This window comes from Genypterus blacodes, unplaced genomic scaffold (genome assembly GCF_046128005.1).
Source record: "Genypterus blacodes isolate CSIRO-AG114 ecotype Tasmania unplaced genomic scaffold, CSIRO-AGI_Gbla_v1 ptg000110l_1, whole genome shotgun sequence".
Classification (NCBI taxonomy): domain Eukaryota; kingdom Metazoa; phylum Chordata; class Actinopteri; order Ophidiiformes; family Ophidiidae; genus Genypterus; species Genypterus blacodes.
In genome coordinates, this window is record NW_027466914.1 from 1,139,128 (window position 1) to 1,157,213 (window position 18,086).

General features: G+C 45.1%; 1 protein-coding gene across 1 annotated transcript; it reads left to right on the plus strand.

Annotated features, from left to right (window-relative positions):
- The first annotated feature begins 14,347 nt into the window (after positions 1-14,347).
- Positions 14,348-18,086, plus strand: bloc1s5 (biogenesis of lysosomal organelles complex-1, subunit 5, muted). Its single transcript, XM_076161136.1, has 5 exons — positions 14,348-14,653; positions 14,977-15,059; positions 15,179-15,308; positions 15,411-15,469; positions 15,789-18,086. The coding sequence occupies exons 1-5, from the start codon at positions 14,635-14,637 to the stop codon at positions 15,960-15,962; spliced, it is 465 nt and encodes a 154-aa protein (XP_076017251.1). The 5' UTR covers positions 14,348-14,634; the 3' UTR covers positions 15,963-18,086.

The window sequence follows — 18,086 nt, forward strand, 5'->3', positions numbered from 1 at the left end:
TGTTCTGACCCCTGTTTTCTCTGTAGCAGTATTTTAGTGATCCCTGCGTTTGATGCTGCACAAAATAGCAAAAGGAGTCATTGTGTGCTTGAAGTCTTAGCTTAACGAGAGCTGCCTGTGTTTGGGCTCGCTGTTTACTCGCTGGGCACAAAACAGCTTGCAGTCATTTGACGGAGCCTTGTGACTGCATAGTGGAGTTCTGCGGTGTTTCCGTTAAAGAAGGGCCTTGTTCTTTTTAACGATGGTAACATTTAGTCGGAACGCCGCTTTAAAAGAACAGATGCACTTATTTTGGAGGTGTAAACATTCAAGCTTGGCCCGCAGAAATCACAGCTGGGCCACTTGAGTTATGTTGTGCAGATTGAATCGCAGCTATTGTAAGGAGTTCTTTAAAGGAGAAGTGTTAAAAGTTTGGTGGAGTTTGTTTTGTAATGTTACTGAAGCGAGGTCACTTTCTGAATTGTTGCTAATGGTATATATTTACATAATCATCAGAAGAGACAGAAACTCTAATGATCACATTTCAAAATAACACAATCTCAAATCCAGAGCTGACTTAATAATTTGCTCAATTTAATTAAAGTGGTAATTCAATTAATTTAATATCAGAAATGAATGAATCATTGTCATTGTGTTAAATATCAATTTAGCAGAATTATACTTTTATCACATTATTACATTTGTTCATTGACTTTTTAATTAGACTGCAGCTGCATTTGTAAGAGACGTACACACACACATCTAAGCTGTAAATCAAGACAGACAGCTGGCTTCTAATTTGTGTAATTGATATTAATTATGCAATTCTTATAAATTGGAGAATTTTTAATATTATGAAATAACTTTTATTTATTTACTTATTTTTATTTTAACTTGACACAGCGTCTGTTTATCTTTAGAAACTTACTGTTTTGCATTCTAAAGCAAAAACCTCTCAGGCCTTTAGCAGTAAAAGTTTGAATGTCCTTGACACACACACAGACGTGTGTGTGTGTGTGTGTGGCATTGATTTCCATTTTTTCTTATACAGCAACAAAATGATCCTCAAAGTGCTTATAAAAAATAAATATTCCACAAACTCGACAACATGCTGATGATGATGATGATGATGATGATGATTAATGGTTTTGAACTCTTTTCATGTGACGCTTGCTGATCTGCTGCCAAAATCTACTAAACTTCTGCTGCTGCTGCCATTGTGTCTCAGTTGGGTTCCTGGGTGCAGTTTGAAGGCCGACCCGGTGATGAGGACACAGCTGGTGATGCAGGAGGCGGGCACCAATTACACCTGACCCCCCCCCCCCATACCAACCTGACCCCCAATCCCACCACCTGACCCACAGCCCCACTCCACTGACTTCTGAAGGTAAAGCCGTCCATCTAAACGCTCCACTGACTGTGCCGCCCAATGCCCCGCAGTCAAAGGCTCAATTTTTCCTGCCGCCTGGCGAGAGAGAGGTCAGGGGTCATCATCAGGATTTACTGGTGATCTCATGATTTCAGTTCTCAACAGGAGGCTGAGGCAAGGATCTCTCTCTCTCGCTCTCTCTCTCGCCCAGCTGACGGCTCGACTCTTCCCTCCCAATATCACAGCCCAAACCCAAAGTAGCTGAAAACCGAATTAATGTCCCAACATTGAGAGGTGAGACGGATCACCTCATAACTTCACACACTCATTGGGATCATGAGATGATAATGAGTTTGACCTAAAGCTGGGGAAATTACTTTGCTGTGACTTTCATCAGAGCGGCATAATCCCACATGAAGCCGGCAGCTGCAGGGCTTTCTCTGCAGGAACAGCAGGTGTCACTGTTCTGTCTGCGCCGTGAGAGGGAAGTGTTTAGGTCTGACCCATCGTTCCGCCTCATCATCATCACCACCTTTGTCAGCCTCAGTTTACTTCGCGACAAGACGGACAGCCGCCGTGCCCACGCGCTCGCCCACACACACACACAGCCGCCACCGCCCTTCGTTAATTCCTGTTAACGAGATCAGGGGAGGGGAGGATCACATCAAAGCTGCCACATGTGCTGAGGACGGAGCGGGACAGAGCGTCCGTCCCTCTGTCCTGGGCGTAAAGCGTCAACACTGAGGGCCGTGTTTGCATGTTTGCGTGTCATAAACGTATTTGACAGGATTTATCGACCGAGCTTTATCGGGCTCTTACTGATTGTGACAGTCGTACCATGCGCCTATAAAGATGGCATCTGATTGTCTGTTAAGATTACATGAGTGTAGGGACAAGGACACAGTAAGGAGGGGAGGACGTGTGTGTGTGTGTGTGTGCTCAAAACTTTCCCTCTCTCCTCTTTGTGTTCTTCATTTGTTCCTCTGAAGTGGCAGGGAAGTTTGTTTGCATGCTAACATCGCTGGGGAAAAGATCAAATGAGATCAGCCCCGTGTCACATCTACAGGGGGCTTCTGGGTAATTGATGTGAAGAGTGACATCACCTCTGTTACAGACGCAGCTCCAGGGAAGAGGGTAAAGCTCTGACCAACACAGATCTAATGTATGTAAACTCTATCTGTGGTGTGAGTAACAACACTGAAGCTGTGTGTAGACAGGGTACAGGATAGATGATGATGATGATGATGAGGGTCAGGAAGGTTCAACAGACGGAATATTCAGGATTATTTGAGATTCCCAAATTTCACATGTGGGTCAAAACAAATACACGTCTGCTTGCCAAAGTCCTGCAGCGTTCGCTCGCACGCTCCGTGTGTGAATTAATCGTCTCAGGTCGAGCAAACACTGAACTAAGGTCTGGAATTATCGAGTAATTGCACCTTTAAAATTCTAGATTGAACAAAGATCAGCTGTCGTCCTGCGGGACTTGGATTAGCACAATGAGGATTCCTTGTATTTACGATTTACGTGCGCGTGTGTGTGTGTGTGTGTGTGTGTGTGTGTGTGTGTGTGTGTGTGTGTGTGTGTGTGTGTGTGTGTTGCTCTGCTTGCATAGACTAGAATAGTTTTAAGGATCGGAAGTTGTAATTCACTCTAAATTATGGACGACTCGTGATTGGAAATATGGTGAGAGTTGTAATCGCTGCCATGTGGAGATTCTGTGACCTTTCACCTTAAAGGTCGAATTGATGCATAAAAATGTATTAAAGCAGTAACTCCCAGCTCTCGGGTGTCTTGTGTCGGGTCCAGACAGCCAGCGGTGCATCTGGTGGTAGTGCAGCAGACGACAGGACGGCCTAATGTCCTGTTTAGTCACCATCTGTGGCTTTAATACATTATTTGTGAACAAGCATCTGTTAAATGTTTTGCTTCAATTATGGCTCAAAGGCTTTCACGTTGAGATTGTGCTGTGGTAAATACCTGTTTACCATATGTGTGCGTTTGTGCCGATCCTCTCTTCCTCCCCTCTGTGTGTCTTCCTCTCTCTCTCGCACACACACACACACACACACACACACACACACACACACAGCCTCACCTTGGATTCCGCAAGGATCCCAGGTGTGCAGCCAGACCCGGAGTTTTACGAGATGCACCCACTCAAGTCATCAATCAGAGAGATGGGTGGCTGATTCGGCACGTAGGTGCTAAAGTACATATGTGTGACCTGGGGCAAGGAGATTGCACAAGATTGCACCTTTAAGACTCTCTTTCTCACACACACGCACACACACACATGCATGACAGACTGCTCTTGAATTAGCCGCCTGAGTCGCTCCCTGCTGATTTACCTCAGCTGCACACAGGTCCTGTCTCTCTCTTTCTCGCACGCTCTCTCTCTCTGTGAGTGTGTGTGTGTGTGTGTATGTGGTCATGCACCCATTGGTGGGGTTAGAGTTGTGGCCCGGGGCTAAGAGGTGAATTAAGGGTGAATGAGTGAAAAAGCAAGAGAGAGGGTGAAGCCACGCAGCTGAATGAGTTCAGAATACACAAGTGTAAGTGAAAGAGTGCAGTTACACATACACACACACACTATCGTAATCATTTAGCATTCTAACTGTCCTGTTTAAATCATTCTGCTCTTCCTCCGTTCAGTTCTTTGTCAAATTGTGCAACGCTGTCATCGTCGTCATCCATTTATTCAAACGCTCCGCAAATTAGCCATACACTTACACACACACACACACACACACACATCCCACCACCACCACGCCGACCCCTCACTCCCTCTAACCCCACAGGTCATGCCGCTTAACTTCATCCACCCCCCCACCGCCCCCTGCTGTAATAGGTTCTGATAGGAAGCCTCGAGGGAAACTGACTTCTTACTGAGAAGTGATACCAAAAGTAATTGCAGCTGAAACCCTATGACAGGGTTGGGGGGAGGGTGTGTGTGTGTGTGTGTACTTGCGTGGGGTGGATGCAGTTTGGAGTCGTCATGGAGGTTACGGTGTGTGTGTAGGGGGCGGGTGAGGAGTTAACAGGCGGACTCCTGGGTGGGCAGCGAGCACATGAGCGCTGCCCCTCAGCCATTTCCTGTAATTTGACCTCCATGGGAAAAAAAAAAACAGCAACCCGGGCCTCATTTGCATATCGGCTCAGCTCATCTGCATACGTCACCGGGGCGATGAGATTTCTTTTTTCACTCCCACTCTTTTTTCATTAGAATACTTTGGTTTTAATCCAAGGTGACTAATTTATTTAAACCTGGAGTTAAATGATCTACAACAGCGCCCGAGTGCCTCCTCAGTGGAACGCCGCTCATTTCCCTAATGATTAAATAACACAGAGACGCTGACAATTTAATAGAACACAAACAGTTTCATATCATTAACTTTGAACATGAGTTGTTACCTTAATGACCCTTTCACATTGTTATTCATGTGTGGAAACCAGCTAGTTATATTTAATGAGGATCTGTGTGTCCTGGTTACAGCCCCTGATAGGATTCGGGAACGTTTTCGTGTTGTTCCAGAGAGGAGCGTCCATCTGTAGTCAATTTAAACCTTACCGCCATACTTCCAGTAATTTAAATGTAAACTCCCTCTTCTGAGAAGCCAGCGTCACCCTGGGCGAGGATTAATACAAGAATGGAAAGCGGTAATTTTCCTAACCTTGTTTTGTGATCCTCGCTCCTGCCTCTGAGTGTTTCCATGGCACAGATTCATCTAATCGCTCTTATTTGACTAATTTCGCCTTGGAGTTTGCACCTCCAGTTTGACGTGAGTCGGCGTTCCGGAGGGAAATAAGTGCAGCCTGTAGAGCTCGTGTGTATTCACCCATAAACGTCAGCGTTTGGGTTGGAATGTAATGTTTTGTTCTGTATTTTTATTGAAAATAAACCTGATTCAAAGAAAATTAACACATTAAATTAACTAATTCCTCATTCACCCCTAAAAGAGAAGAAATTACAAAACAGCAGCGCAACTACAGTAACTTCTTAACAAATACACAAGAATAAAGGGTTTGAAATGTAAAGAAAAAGTAATTCAGAGAGGATGTCCTGAAATATTCGACATTATAAAGACCAATAAGAGCAAAAACACTGATTTACAACCTAACAACCCACATTTTGGAAGTGATTTATCCTTCCAACACATTAAGCAGCAGCAGAGTTTGACTCCTCCTTCACTAACCACACACACACTAAAACCACTGTGTGAAGGCTACAGAGAAATGATCGCCACGCTAAAGATTAAATTAAATTCCCCAGCTTAACTCCATGCAGCAGTTTAAGTGCTGTAATTCTCCCACAAGTTATGAGTCAATATTCACATTATGTAAGCCACCGATGTGAAATAGCTGTAAATGATTGTTTGTTTGTTCAAGGCAGCGTTGGGAAAACACATTTCCACATGTTAACACTGAAATGTAATTAAAATATTGATTGATTGATAAGTTCTGAGCCTACACAGAACCATCCAACTCCTACACTTTGACCTGAGGATCCAGAATTCCAGGGTGAAGCACTGAGGAGGTCCAGATCAGGCGAGTAGCAGATTCTGAACAACATCACATCTCATAGTTTGTCCACCTTCATCTCCAACTCCCAGATCTGTGTGTGTGTGTGTGGAACAATCCAATCATTTAACTCACTTCCACTAAAAAACACCACAGCCCTCGCTCGTTTCTTTACACCGTGGGCTCATAACTTATCAATCAACCCCTGACACCTGCTGAAATGGGAGTGTTTTGCCGTGACAGGCATAGAAAAGCAGAAGACAAACACATCGCCGAAAAGGTTAGAGGCTCATTCTCTAAATTGCCGAGCGTGCGGCTAAGCGACCCATTTAATTCCGCGTCCCGTGAAATTAATTACGTCCCTCCATTTTACACGCCGAATACACAAACAACCGTCCGCCCCAACCTCGCCGAACTGATCGATTAGGATTACACGTGATAGATTATAGATAGAGATAATAATGCCACATAAAGAGGCGGTACGCTCCAAACCCAGAGGGGGAGGCCGCTGATTTGTGTGTTTGTGTGCAGAAGAGTGTGTGCACGCATGTTTGAGAGTGTGTGTTTGATCTTGAGAGATGCTTCAGAGAACTCTTCATTGTCGGGGCTAAATTTACCAGCACATGACACACATCTGATTGCTGGAATCTTCTGGAAGAACTCAGAAGTGAAGGCGGCGTGAAATTGAAATTTGGGGTCAGAGTGAGACGCAAAACAGGAGAACACAAAGTCTCTCTCTGTGTCTCCTGCCTGTTGATCATCCCAATGTTGCTGATAAGTCTGATAGATTTACACACACACGCGCGCTTACAGACACACGCACAGAGACAAAAGAAGCACAGTGATACATCCATCCATCTGCATTTCGCAAACTTTGACCCTTACAGAACCGCCGGCCTTGGATGAAAAAACCCTCAGAGGATACAAACACACAGTCACACACACTCACAACACGCGCACACACACACACACACACACACACACACATACATGCAGGCCTCAGGGGAGAAGGTGGTTGGTTGATGTGGGGGGGAAAGGATGCGTGGTGCTGATGGAGCGCCAATACACTCCACAATAGATAATCAGACACACATAAACGTACACTATCTCTATTATATACAAACACATACATGTCCCCACACGCACACACACACACACACACACACACACACACACTCAGGTCATACCCAGAGGGAGGGAAACTTTGCCGTCTTTGCAGCGCTGGTGGACTCCCCTTGTGACTTTCACGGCTGTCACGCTGCTCTTTACAGCTCTCATTCATCCTCTAACCTCAGGGACAGGAGCATGTGATGGTGCCACACACACACACACACACACACACACACACACACACAGCTAGAAAGATAGAAGTTAAACACTCTTTAACTGCTGGCGTGATGTTAATCCGGTGTGTTATTTGTCTCTAATGCCATTTCACACTCTGTTCTGCCGTCACAGCTCTAATGATGCAGGCTGTTGCCATGGCAGGTGTCCAGTATGAGCTCATCATGTCACACACACTTTGTTGTTAATCTCACTCAGGTTATGGATTTTTAAAAGATGTGTCAAATCTATGCTCCAGCTAATCTTGTCTCTGTTGCTGCAGTGTGACATAATGAGGAAGATGAGGAAGATGTCCCCTGTCTGCCACGTCTCCTTGGACGTCTATAGAAGAGTGGAGCTTCTTCTTCTTCTTCTTCTTCTCCCCCTCATAGCCAGGAGTGAGCTGCACCCCGCCGCTCGGCTTTTGTGCTTTTTATGGGTGACACAGCGTGAGAGACTCTGCCCGCAAACCCTCCATTATATTCATATACTGGTCTCCTCTCACAGACGCTGATTCCTATGGGGACGCCGGCACCGTGGAGAAGTTTAGTCAAAGACATTCAGAGAGCACCTCCGGGGACAGACATCAGAGAGGAGAGGAGGAGGGGAGAGAGGAGGGGAGATGGGGGAGGAGGAGAGGAGACGGGAGAGGAAAGGAAAGGAGAGAGGGTCAATCATGGCCCTCAAGTGTTTTAGTCAATCTGGATCTTGGATTCATCAACTCCTAATCAAGCAAACACACTCTAACTTTGATGTCTTTGCTCTGTCAGTGGAAGGGAGCAGGTAGAGAGAGGTTTAAATGTAAACGTGTCGTATTAAAAGACTTAATTGTTTTTGGTAAAATCTCAAACCCTAACCTGCGTCTCCTCCTCTTCATCAAACCCAAACTACTTGAAAACACTTAAACATCATGAAGTCTCAACTTTTCCAGGAGGACTTCAAGGCACAATTAATTTAGTCCTTCATCAAGGACAGCGTGGACGTTAGTTGTCACTTAAACGACAGCTAATAAACAGGCACTAACCACCCAGGCTGAATCATTAAGGCTGTGCTGAAGTGCCTTTGAGCTGCAATCTATAAACTTCTACCAATTTCAATTACAGCGGAAACGATGGAGCGTGTTTGGGTTCGGATACACAACAGTGACACTGTCAGCCGGGACGAGTGTGACCTCACAATCCTGATACAGCTTTGATATGCAAGGTCACATCTTCACACACACACGCTCGTACACAGACCCTGCTGAGTGAAAACGTCTCCCTGAAGGAGGAGTGTTTCCATCTCTCCCTGGTGGACGTCGGCGCTAAACTCCTGTCAGGTTCCATCTTTACACCATAACAAGCCTTCACACACACACACGCACACACGCACTGAGAGGGGTCGTCATGTTGTCACACACACACACACACACTCGGGGGAGCAGGGGCTTTGTGGCTGTAGATGTCACCTCTGCAGAAAGGGAACCTGCTGTGGCCGTTAGTGTGTCAGCCTGACAGGGAGAGAGGGATTGAACTCTAAAATCAAGCAGCCAGATTAATCTATTTATTAATTAATTTCATTTTATTAGAACTAACGAGCAGCTAAAGAGTGGAAGCAGAGATTTAAGAGTAAATAATCCATAATAATCTATTGAAAATAGAATTTCAAAAAATATGATAACATTATAGCCTCCCATAATGATGGCTGTCAGAGCTCTTATTTTGAAAAATTGCAACTTTATTTTTATATTTTAGTATATATATATTCAATATGAGTATATTTAGGTGTCTTTTGGTGTTGCTGAACTAATTGTAATAAATAAATATAATATGCATACTAATCATAATAGTAATAATGATGATGATATTAATTCTTTTCCTCTTCCTCAGTGATCTTGGATGATGTCGTTCCTGGAGTCGTTCCTCTTCTTCCACATTCAACAGTTGTTCCAAACCTCCCACAGCCTGTCCCTGCTCATCTCTGGGATGTAATTTTCACCATGGAAACATTGACTGTTCAGTCTCTTGTCAGTTCTGATGTTGTGTCTCTGACGTCCACAGCTGCCTGTCTCACCACAGCTGCCTGTCTCACGACCAGGACGAGGCGAGTAAAGTCTCTGTGTAGAAACCTTTTCCTCTCCAACACGGTGCATCTTTCCCAGGTGACTGCTTAGCACTGGCAGTAATTGAAAACTTGCCCCTGGCACTGTGTATGTGAGTGTGTGTGTGTGTGTACATATACGTGTGAATGAGCACACATACGTACCTCTGTGTGTGTGTGTGTGTGTGTACTAAGTCAAGAGGCATGTGTGCATTTTTCCCTCCATGGCCGTGTGTCTGGGCATGTGCAGTTTCTTGTATAAGCATGCGTGTGTGTTCATTGGTGTTGAAAGGGAGCGAGTGTGTGTGTGTGTGGGTGTTTTACTACACATGCCCGTCTCTCGTCCACCTTTTCCTCCTGACACATTTCCTGATTTGTGTTCCTGTAAGTTGAACCATTTCTCCCAATATGAAGATGAATTGATTATATTTTATAATGCCGCCCCCCCTGCACACACTCACACTCACACACACACACTCACTCACTCGTTTTGCTCTACCACAACGAGGGGCCAAATCTCTTCAGCATTTCCAGCCCTGTGAGCTAATTTGACAGCTCACAGGGGTGACGCTGATTCCACTTCGCAGAGACAGGTACCCTAGGGCGAGCCAGCTGGATCGCAGCGGATGCTTACAGATTTGGCTTTAGCTTCATGCTGGGTGTCATCTGTCTCTTTGGTCTGGCGCGGGATAATTTTTGTGTGTGTGTGTGTGTGTGTGTGCTCGTGTGTGTGTGTGCGTGTGTGTGTGTTCACCCTGACATCATGTGCCTGAGCAGTTTGTGCCTGGCAGGCCTTGTCTGTCCAGGTTGGCCATCAAACACAGCCAGCATGGCCCTAATCTGACGAGGCACTGCTCCAAACACGCCACAGCAGCCCGAGAAGTCTGTGTGTGTGTGTCCATGTCTGTGTGTGTGTGTGTGTGTGTGTGTGTGTGTGTGTATGTTTATTTGAGTTTGTGCATATGTGTGATCCCCCAGGGCAGGTCCCCTTTTCCTTGTCTTTCTCCTTTGCTCTGTCCCACGTCCAATTTCACCCAAACACACACACACACACACACGTACGCTGCAGAACAACTTCACAAACCATCAACAGGCCCTCAGTCGATGCTTCCCTCCACCTCCCAATCTGCCCCTCTCCTCCACATTGCAGTGTGTGTGTGTATGACTTGTCTTGTGTGTGTTTGAAAATCCACAGCCAGGAATTTTCGCCCTGCCGCAAAAGGTGAAGTCCTCGTTCCCCTCGACCCCACACGTGTGATCGCAGTTTGATCTCTCCATCCCTGAAACGTACCAACACAACGATAGGCTGCCTCTGTGTCCTCCCATCAGGCCTTGGGACAGAGCGGGCAGCAGGATACCATCATGCAGTCGTGGCTCTTAAGTATGTTTACTCGGGTCTTTACCTCGCCCTTCCCCCCTCTGTGTGCTCAGCTCTGAAGCATCCCGCCTCCAGACGGCGAGGGGACGAGTCGGTTTCGGTACCAGGACAAATGACCTGCTTTGGTGCCTGACTGAGAGAGAGAGAGAGAGAGGGAGAGAGAGAGAGGATTGAGATGAAGGGAGGCAGGCAGGTGGGTTGCTGGGCGGCCTCATCTAACGTCCATCCTCCAGCCCAGGGGCCTTGGCATCCGCTGAGTATCACTTCCGTTCTTCCCTCCCCAGCATCCCCCCCCCCCCACCTGTGCAGGACCACGTTGCGGTGAGTGGCGTTCGGCATGTTGCGAGCACCAAATGCGCCGGGGCCCCCGCGGCTCCACACACCAGCACCCCGGTGTCAAGACCCAAGCCGAGAGAGAGAGGGAGACGGAGAGAGATGGAGAGATACAAAATGAAGAGAAGGGAAATGCAAAATAATTATACCCACTGGGTAATCGCCGTGGTTGCAGGGGCTGAAGAGGAGGGAGAGGAGAGGAGAGGAGAGCGTCCCGGGGCCAGTTGGGCATGTTTGCTCGACCGCTCTCACAGATCTCCCACTGCAACGCTGAAACAATGTTTGTGGAAATGCTACAGATCATCCAGCTACTGGCGAGCGTGAATGCACAGGGGGGCAACACACTGCTGCTCTGCTCTCATGTGCTGCGTGCACAAAGAGGAAACATCGTATTGAGGATATACATTTCCTTTAAACGTTTTATTTTATTGAACCTGGCAATTTTTTCCGTGCCTGTTTTTATACTTTAGGGTTGTAAATCAGATAATTTCTATGGTCCAGTAAAGTCAAAGTGGATTTAGAACTGAAAGGGAATTGAAGCTCATTTGCATATATTATTTAAATAATTTCCTTTAAGTTACTTTAAACAGCTATGCAGTTTCAGTGTAACATCACGTCGCCCAACCAGTTTGCAGCATTTCAAGCCTCCGGTCTGCAGCTTTGTTCTGTAATCATCAGAATCTGGATCATGCAGTAAAAGTTTGCAGGAGGCCATGCGTGGTCATTTCACCCCCCTGAAGGTCGAGCTCACACATGTCAAAGATCCAAGTTAAGTTCCTCATCATGCGGTAGCCAGCGACATCTTGGACTTTGTTGCGTGGTTAAAGGTGTAGAGAGAGCAAAGTTGCGCCCTCGCTGCAGAGACAAAGAGGAGCACGGCCTCAGGAAGCAGAGGGGAGCGTTCGGCCCTCGTGGCAGAGTTCCAACATGTCAACAGCAGAGGAGGTCTTCACTGTTAGGAGGCTCATCAAATGGGCGTCAAAGGAGGAGACAAAGAGGAAGCGGCGTCCTCCATGTTTGGGCTGCTCCCCCCCCTCTGTTTGCTGTTATGATGGTAACTAAAAATCGTTTTATTGTCATTATACAAAACAATCCATCACACACAAACCACAGATAAAGTTCAGGAACAAAGACAAACTACTGCACTTGAGCTTTGTGAGCTTTATGTTGAGAAATAACGTGAACTTATACACAACAGATGCTGCTTTAAAACAATAACAGTGAATTAGTTTTATAGTCATAAATAAATGTAGTGCAGCTTATTGCTTATTGTGTGTTATTGTTACCTTACCTGAAAATTAATGATAAAATGTCTCTTTATTTGAAATATAAAACACTTAACAGTCATCAACTCAAATCTAAACTCAATCAAAGCAGGATATAATGTTTTCTTCTCTCTCTCTCTCTCTCTCTCTCTTCACTAATGAATCACAGCGGCTGATTTCATTTAAACGTATTACACAGCCGAACTAAATGATTAAAACATTTAGCTACACATAAAAACCTGTGTAATTAACTAAATATGCTACCAAATATGTCATCAATCGCGTAGAATTGCACAAATTCTTTGTACTGAAGGAGACGTTTTTCAGGCGTCCACTAGATGGCAGCAGACAACACGAACATTCACAACAGTTATGAGGCAGTGAAACTTTACTTACTTTACTTTGGATAATTACATCCATTTGTACAATAGTAATATTTGGAGAAATAAGTGAAATGTTAATAGAATGGAGTCGCAATATTGAATCCTGAATTTAGTAAACAAGTTTTACATAATCTGATTATAACTTTGCACCAGTATGACATCATGATAAACGTCTCTGTGGCTTTTTTTGAAGACGAGTGTCCCAGAAAGACTTTGCACTCTGGGCTGTCAGATAAATGGACCAGTGGGACAGAAACAGACTCTGCCTGCATGCAAGCTGCAGCTCGGCATCATAACGCTTGTAGATAATGATGAAGACGGACAGATGTTTCCTCTTTATGTCCATGTTGGTTTGGCTATTGAATACTTTCAATACTGTGGGAACACAGATGCACTAAGAGCTAAATTGCAGTTTTCCTGAAGTAATTTCATTGTGGATAGTATATTAATGGTAATTTTAAACTAAATATTCCAGATCATAATTCCAAATTAAGTATTTCAGACCATATATAACTGACTGCTATATAGAGCTATAGAATATAATTTTATATCCTTTCAGCATTTTGAATATTTTTCTATATGTCATTATGATAATTTATGCCACAGTATGTCCATTGTTGATGCATGTGGCATTTAACTGGCATATCTGGTGTTGCTCCATGTCTCCCTGCAGAGTCATGAATAACCATAGTAACAGGATGAGAGCTCCTGTCGCTGAGGTCTCGGCTGCTTCTGATTTGTTTGCAGTCTTGACATCATATCCTCACAGACTGCAGTAATGGCCTTTATCCTTTGGCTGTTAATCAATCATTTAATCTCTTTAATAGGCCCCAATCAAAACTAATTGTGCATGTAACAACAATTTAACTAAACATTGTGGACAGTGGACGACTTAAGTGGTGTCTTAATGATTTTATTCTAAATTTGTAAGACAGTCAAAACACATTTAAGGTTTACCAGCTAATTTCTACTGACAGATATGCAGCTTTTGCCCCAAACTATGTCTCCTCTTACTGTGAATATCTACTCATGCTTTACTCTTGCCACCATTTCTGAGTTAATTAATGTATTTATGCAAGAATATATTTGCATTGTATATGTAGTTAATGCATTTTAATGCAAGATAATACAGACACAGAGGTTTTGTCAGGGCCGGACTTTAAACATAAATGAAAGCACTACTGCCATCTCATGGTGCAGGAAAGCTTTCAAATAGGACATTTACAAGCACGGTTATTCCAACTAATATTAGTTAAGTGAAATGTCAAAAAAGGCATCTGTACATACAGTATATAAGAATGATTTTTACTTCTCTTATTGCTATTATTGTGCTTCACTTAATAATTACTCCCCTGAAATATCGAAGACATGAAAGATTTCATTGTTTCAATAATATTAATGAAATATTAGTAATAGTAGTTAGTTAGTTAGATTTCCACGCGTGGTTACAAATAATGTCGTAAATCTGTCTCTGTCTAACTCAACCACAGAGCAACACTGCCCCCTAGTGGTTTGAGCCATGTAAGATCCTCAGATCCTCGTTTTCACTCAGACACGGGAAGGAAAAGTTAAACCTCAAGAGTAAAAACATCATATTAACCTAAATAAAAAAAAACAGCACTGAATGTAGTTATTGTTAAGAAATTAAAGACTTTAGTAATGTAAATAATTGAGGCACCCCTGTTTGAGCGGATTGGTTTAGCCCGAAGCCTCTAACCGGAAGTTGGAGTAAATACTTCAGTCAGCTGATTTTGATTCACATGACAGCGATTAGCGAGGAAACATCTGCACATTCTGTACTTTATTGCTCTGTTGCGACATTTTTTGGTCTAATAACCGTCTGCGGTAATGAATAATGACTCTGAGCGGCTAATAAACACTTTCACGGTCACTGTTGGTTTGTTAAACGGAACTAGCCAGCGGCTGTTAGCGAGCTAAACTATCTGTCCCATCAGATTGTCAATCTCAAACTCACTGAACATCGCGAGATCAGAGTTTGTGACAATGGACAAAATCTTTAAAGGTAAGTGAAATGATAATAACGTCTTTGTTTTGTTGAATAGTTTGACGGGACGTGATAGCAACAACATACTGCAGCTAACATTCGATCATAACAAACACATTCAAGCGAGGGTTTCCATCGAAGTAATCCAATTGTGAATTAAATGCGTTTATATTTCTATATGTAAATTTCTTATCATATTCATATGTATGGTACATTTGCAATGATACGCTAATTCATTTAATAAAAGAGTGTTCAGTGTGTGGATGTGTGTGTTAGTGTTTTAAAACCTGCTGTTGTGTGTGTTCTTCCTCTAACATTAATGAATCTGTGTGTGTGTGCAGATGTGGGTGATATCCAGTCACGACTGATCGACCACAGACCTGTCACCCAGGCAGAGATCCACTACTTTGTCAGAGAGTTTGAGGTACTTCAGACAAATACACACACACACACACACAATCTAAATCTAAATCTACCTTTGTAATGCTGTTTCACTCTTTATCGACCTCTTTATCCTCTGTCCATTTCTCTAAACGACTCCAGGAGAAGCGAGGCCACAGGGAGCCTCGGCTGCTGGAGAACATCGATAAGCTGGTGCTGGAGACCAACGACCAAATGCTTCCCTCGTACGCTGAAGGCATCAACGAGCAGCTGTCTAACATCGTGGCGCGGTGTAATCCTCCTCTCTCTGCTCTTTCCACTGACGACATGATGTCATTTCTTGTTTAATTTGAAGCCTGTGTTTATTGTTGTTATGTCTGCTCCTCTTCCACAGTGGAGGCAGCCAATCACATGGCAGAAAGAGTCCACCAGAGGGAGCTGTCATCACACCAGGTGAAAACTCAACACTTGGCCACACACACTCTCAGCTGCTGCTATTCCTTTAAAAGCTGGAGAACAAATGAAAGAATGTCCCTGTGATGCTTTAGTCCTCGACTTGGAATGAAGAGAAATTATGTGATTGTGGAGTGGAAACGACAGCAAAAACCTGTTAAAGATTACAGACAACACCAAATGTCTCCATCCAGTCCAGAATCCAGAATCAAGAACCACTTTATTTAATTCCACCTTTCAAACACACACATGTCATATTGAGATGAATGTGAGACACCTGCTGAAACGTGTCTCACCCTCTGGCCCGGTGTTCTTCCAGAGCCCCCAGCTGCAGGCCAGCATGGAGCACCTAAAGGGCGACTGGGAGGAGTTTCTGAAGGAGCAGCAGAGGCTGAGGGAGGAGGTGGAGGAGGAACACGCCAAGGCCGTGGCTCAGCTCAGCACTCAGTATAACGAAATGAAGAAGGACTTGGCCAAGTTTGCGCCCATCTGACGCGCCGACGCTCAGCGAGGGAACGCACCCTCCTGTGTGTGTGTGTGTGTGTGTGTGTGTGTGTGTGTGTGTGTGTGTGTGTGTGTGTGTGTGTGTGTGTGTGTGTGTGTGTGTGTGTGTGTGTGTGTGTGTGTGTGTGTGTGTGTGTGTGTGTGTGTGTGGCCATTAGCAAGTGCCTGTTCCGCATGTGTGAAACGAAAGCTGTTGGCTTTGATTGATGTCATACTCGGCACAAATGAGCCCAGAAGGTGGGAGCTGCAGCCGAGAACCAGAGTCCACATTTTCCAAATCATAAATATGAGAGTGTGATTAACAGCGTGGCGTTCTCACAGGCCATCAAAATCACCACTTTCTGTCTTTAGCACATGGAATATGCACGGCATGCAAAAGGTCTGGAAAATGTCACTTTTAAAACAAGCAATCATTTGATTGTTTCTTGGCCGTGAAGTCTTCAACATCTCAGGACTTTGAATGGATTCCTGCCTGAAGGGTGCCGGTGATAAATTTGCATCGGCGTGGAGTTGAAAGGGAAAAATGGAGTTCGGCACCGAGGCGAGATGTTCCGACCTTTGAAGAGGCGATCATTACAGCAGGTGTGTTTAAACGCAGCGGCCCAGTGTTGTAGAAACCGGGCTCAAACAGAACCTTTTTCCAGAACAGTCCGTCCCTCGCCGGCTCCCCCGTGTTTGGAACGTCTGACAGTAACGTCCAGCCGATCGCCTCTCATTACGCCTCACAGAAAACACGCTAACAAGCTCTCACTGAAGCTGTCGTCACCAGCTGTTGGCTCTTTGTGTTTGCTTTCCCACCAGGAATCTGATTTTTATGAGTCACAAATCCAATATTTTTATGGTTTGAACAGAAAAAGTATAAATCAGAGTTTTTCCTTTTTCAGCTTTGTAATTAGAGAGGAAGGCCTGTAGATGTTACATACACTGTGTGTGTGTGTCTGTCTGTCTGTCTGTCTGTCTGTCTGTCTGTCTGTGTGAGAGAGAGAGAGAGGGAGGCGACGCTGAGTCATTGTTGGAGGGTCGTGATCCCAAAGCGGAGAAGTGCCACAGAGAGACGACGCAGTGTTTAGTTCAGCGCCAGACAATGGAGGGCAACCGGGCCAGGCTGGTGTGTGTATGTGTGGATGGGTGGGCACGCTGGGCACATTCCTGGCATGACTGAGAGCAGAGTTCATCTTGGACAATGTAACAGATCAGATGTTGAAGAACACTCTCTCCCCTCTCTCTCTCCTCTCTCTCCTCTCCTCCCTCCTCTCTCTCCTCTCCTCCCTCCTGACCTCTCCAGGCTGTCAGAGGTCCTCTCGTCGTCTCAGCAGGGAGTTTGGATCTGAGTTCATCCATCTGTGCAAGTAAAATAAAGTTTGTGTTAGAAGAATAAGAATCAAATGTAACACAGGCTCTTATTAGACGAGGACGCTCTGACATATCTGACAGCGGGATTGAAGTGAACTCGGCGCTCGTATCGTCTTTCAGCAGAAGCCCAGGCGGAGCTCTCTTTCCATTTGGCGAGCGGTGACCTGTCCCCCCTCCCCCTCCCACTGCTCACATGCAAAGGCACTCTCTGGTGGGTGTGTGTGTGTGTGTGTGAGGGAGCGAGAGGGAGTCGGTGATGACTGGCGTCAGCGCAGGACATGGTGGTTGGCATGTCAGCGGAGATCAGAGAGGGCACAGACATGCCAGCAGATGTTTTGAGGCAAAGAGCCACTCTGCCCTCTGCGTGCGTGTGTGTGCGTATGTGTGTGTGTGTGCAGCTGGCCGGCGCAGAGACAGCCCATCATCAACTAACGAGGAGCGACAATACGGAAACGTGGCCCACCTCTGCCAACAAGGCACCTTTTCATCTGCCCTTGTTTATTTTTTCGGTTTCGTTGGAAAGAAAGAAAAACAGTCCGAGTACACGAAAGGTCACTGTTGGAGTCACATGAGTGTTAGCTATTCATGAGATGAGAGGCGGACGCTTAAGTACTTGTTGGGGACCGACGTGACCAAACAGAGGGATTAGAATACATTTCCACTGAAGGTCACAGAGTTTTGGATGCGTTTGTGTCGTTTTCTGCTGGATTGAACGTCAAAGAGACAATAAATCTAAAGCAAATACCAAACATGCTTCTTG